Raw genomic sequence first — 4,037 nt, forward strand, 5'->3', positions numbered from 1 at the left:
AGAGGGGGGGGGGGGGGCTTGCTTGAGCCGCGCGCGACTGGCTGTCGGCGGGGAAAGGCGCTCCGCCCAGCTCACGCGTACGCCGCCCGCGTGAGCAGGCGTCGTCTACCACGGAAGCGCCACGCTGAAGCGCAAGATGCAGCTAGGCAAGATCGTATGAGCGTGCCTTGCGGCGCGGGCCGTCTGCTCAGCGCGAGTGAGACGGGCGGGGAGGGTACCGCAGGGGGGAGGGGCGGCAGCTGGGAGTGACGAGTGGGGATCGCACTATGTGCGACGAGATAATCTAAGATACGCGCCTGCCCCGCCGCGCCCCGCCTTCACTCGCGCCTCTGGAAATTCAGTACCGCAATACGAGCTTGGAGTGTGAAGGCTTCGTAGCCCTCCGATCTACTATGAAGACCCGCAGGTCTGGAGCGAAAAAAAGGCAAGGCGTGAAGAGCGTGTGCCGTGTCATCTCGTAAAGCCGTAGAGTAGCGGACCACCCTGTACGTACGTTCTGAGAACGTACCCGAGAGCACGTACCCGAAAAGGTGAACCGCCGACCGACGGAATTGGAGACAGAGAGTAAAAGTTTTGCCACCCAGTCACGCCGCTGCTATGCAGACACCATTCGCCTTACTGCTCTCGCAGTCGCTTTCGCAGTCACCACCCGGCTTGTGTAAGAACTTCTGCGCCCGGAAGACCCAACCCTGGGATGCGCGCTGCACCTGGAATGGCTGCGGGGGCTGCACCGAGTGCCCCGTGGTGTCACAGCCACCACAAATGCCACCGCCGCCGCCGCCACCCCAGTTCTGTCCAGCCTGGTGCGCCCAGAAGACCCAACCCTGGGAAGGACTGTGCACCTGGAACGGCTGCGGGGGCTGCACCGAGTGCCCTGTGGTGTCACCGCCACAAATGCCACCACCTGCCCCACCGCCGCCACCCCAGTTCTGCCGAGCCTTCTGCGCCAAGAAGACCCAACCCTGGGAAGGACTAAAAGGACTGTGCACCTGGGACGGCTGCGGGGCCTGCGCCGAGTGCCTTCCACAGCCACAAATGCCGCCACCTGCACCGCCGCCACCCTCACCGCCGCCACCCTCACCGTCGCCGCCGTCCACCTCGCCTTCACCGCCGCCGCCGTCGGCCTCGCCGTCGCCTCCGCCGCCGTCCTTCCCGCCCGCCCTTCCAGAGGGCACGCCACAGGCTCCGACACCGCCACCCCGGTTGCCGCCTCCCCCCTCGCCACCGGACCCATGTGCTAAGGTTCTGTGCGCGTCGACCGAGACGCACAACCTGATCGACTTCAGCCTGGCGACGCTGCAGAACAACAACCTCGGCGGCGCCGGCCCCGACCCGGACGACTCTCCGGAGAACATGCACCTCGCATCAGTCGGGATGACGGCCGACGGCGAGCCTTTTGACCTGATCATCACCAGCGAGACGGAGTACGTGCCGCGCAATGCCGCGAACCACAACGGCATCAACGGCGCGATCCCGCAGATCAACCTCGGGCAAAACGAGACCGTGACGCTGCGGTTCGACTTTGTCGACAGCAACGGCCAGCCAGTCGTGCTGAGCGAGTTCTTCTTCACCTACTACGACCTCGACCAGGAGACGGACCTGCCGTCTGGGGCGGAGTCGCTCACGGCGAGCGGCTTCGTCAAGTACGACGTCGACCCCAACACGGAGCTCGACATCAGCACCGCGCCAGACGGCTCCGTCACCTTCTCCTCCACCAGGCGAGGGACGCTGGACGACAACCCGACCGACCCACTATCACTGACGTCGGAGCAGCTCTCACGCTCGGTGACGCTCTTGTATCGCGACACCTCGACGGTGAGGCTCACCTACTCGACGACCGCGGCCGTCTGCAGCCCCACCCCGTGCGGCGGGCGCAACTTCCTCTTTGCAGGCGTCAATCCGTTCCCCGTCGTTGACCCATGCTGCCTTTCGCCGCGGGGGCCACCGCCCTTCCCACCACCGCAACCGCCGCCTCCGCCCGCATTACCTGTACCGCCGTCTTCTCCTTGCATTTGTGCTTCGGACGAGACGCACAACCTGATCGACTTCAGCCTGGCGACGCTGCAGAACAACAACCTCGGCGGCGCCGGCCCCGACCCGGACGACTCTCCGGAGAACATGCACCTCGCATCAGTCGGGATGACGGCCGACGGCGAGCCTTTTGACCTGATCATCACCAGCGAGACGGAGTACGTGCCGCGCAATGCCGCGAACCACAACGGCATCAACGGCGCGATCCCGCAGATCAACCTCGGGCAAAACGAGACCGTGACGCTGCGGTTCGACTTTGTCGACAGCAACGGCCAGCCAGTCGTGCTGAGCGAGTTCTTCTTCACCTACTACGACCTCGACCAGGAGACGGACCTGCCGTCTGGGGCGGAGTCGCTCACGGCGAGCGGCTTCGTCAAGTACGACGTCGACCCCAACACGGAGCTCGACATCAGCACCGCGCTAGACGGCTCCGTCACCTTCTCCTCCACCAGGCGAGGGACGCTGGACGACAACCCGACCGACCCACTGTCACTGACGTCGGAGCAGCGCTCACGCTCGGTGACGCTCTTGTATCGCGACACCTCGACGGTGAGGCTCACCTACTCGACGACCGCGGCCGTCTGCAGCCCCACCCCGTGCGGCGGGCGCAACTTCCTCTTTGCAGGCGTCAGTGCATTCGACCTCCACCCATGCTGCGTGCAGCCGCCGTCGCTCCCGACCTCTCCGCCGCCATCTCCCTTTCCGTCGCAACCACCCCTGGAAGCGCCGCCATCGCCACCCCCCACACCGCCGCCACCATCCCCCATACCGCCGCCATTCCCCCCACCAGCACCACCTCCGCCAGCGCTGCCATCGCCCTCGCCCTCGCCGCCGCCGCCCTCGCCGCCGCCTCTGCAGGTTGTCGCCAAGGTAGACTGTCAGGGTTCTCCCTCTCCGGCGTGCAATGCCTTTTACGAATCGCTATCCTCCAAGCCGTTTGCCGATGCCATCTACGCCGCCGTCTCGGAAGCCACGTCCGAGCTGCTCAACGCCAGCACCACGATTGAGATGAGCGTCAGCGACTCGACCCAGTTGCAGATTCAGACGACCTTCGACTCACCCACCCTCATCGAGATTCTGCAGAGCTCCAACGACGGGCCGTGCAGCGGCACGACGCTCTGCACTGTCACAGTTGTGACGTACAACTCGAGCAGCGTTGCGGGGCCGCCGCCCCTGAGCCCCCCGCCTTCGCCGCCTCCGCCCCTGAGCAGCGTTACGGGGCCTCCGCCCCTGAGCCCTCCGACGTACAACTCGAGCAGCGTTGCGCCCCTGAGCCCCCCGCCTTCGCTGCCGCCGCCCCTCAGCCCTCCGCCCTCGCTGCCTCCGCCCCTGAGCCCTCCGCCCTCGCTGCCTCCGCCCCTGAGCCCACCGCCTTCGCTGCCTCCGCCCCTAAGCCCGCCGCCCCTGGGGGCTGGGCGGCGCCTGCAGACTGCGGACTGTGGCCCCGAGACTGTAACCGCCGTGGTCATCACGCGCGAGTACCTGTACAGCAACGACTCAGAATTTGAGACGCTTGCACAGCCCGTCGCAAACCTATCGATGCAGGCGGCCAGGAACGTCACAAACAGCGACTGTCTTAACCAGACGATAATCTTGGATGCCGCAACCAAAGCGATCAGCGCACGGGTGACCGCCTAGCTTAGCCTACCGCTAGCGCGCCGAAAGAAGAACACGGGGGGGAGATTGCCTGGGAGGCGGAGATGGCACACGCGCACTCGCTCGCACTGTGTGCGCAGGTCACAGTCGAGATCGACAACGTCACCAATCCCGTGGATGCCGTTGAGGCGGTCGCAGATGCTCTAGCAACAGCCGACCTGACGATTCTCTCGCCGCCGCCGTCGCTGTCGCCCTCGCCGCCGCCGCCGGCCCCGCCGCCGCCCACTCCGCCGCCGCCCACTCCGCCGCCGCCCACTCCGCCGCCGCCCACTCCGCCGCCGCCGTCGCTGTCGCCCTCGCCGCCGCCGCCGTCGTTGTCGCCCTCGCCGCCGCCGCCGATCAGCCGACGC

The 4,037-nt window shown here is 66.7% G+C and overlaps 1 protein-coding gene across 1 annotated transcript; it reads left to right on the forward strand.

Annotated features, from left to right (window-relative positions):
• Positions 1 to 762: 762 nt before the first annotated feature.
• On the forward strand, positions 763 to 3,669 carry EMIHUDRAFT_198762 (hypothetical protein; the record flags this gene model as incomplete). The annotated part of the gene is made up of 4 exons (XM_005759695.1): positions 763 to 879; positions 1,243 to 2,658; positions 2,902 to 3,186; positions 3,460 to 3,669. 4 exons carry the CDS (start codon positions 763 to 765, stop codon positions 3,667 to 3,669), a joined length of 2,028 nt encoding a protein of 675 aa, XP_005759752.1.
• Between the last annotated feature and the right edge of the window lie 368 nt (positions 3,670 to 4,037).

Source organism: Emiliania huxleyi, assembly GCF_000372725.1.
Source record: "Emiliania huxleyi CCMP1516 unplaced genomic scaffold EMIHUscaffold_8, whole genome shotgun sequence".
Lineage (NCBI taxonomy): Eukaryota > Haptophyta > Isochrysidales > Noelaerhabdaceae > Emiliania > Emiliania huxleyi.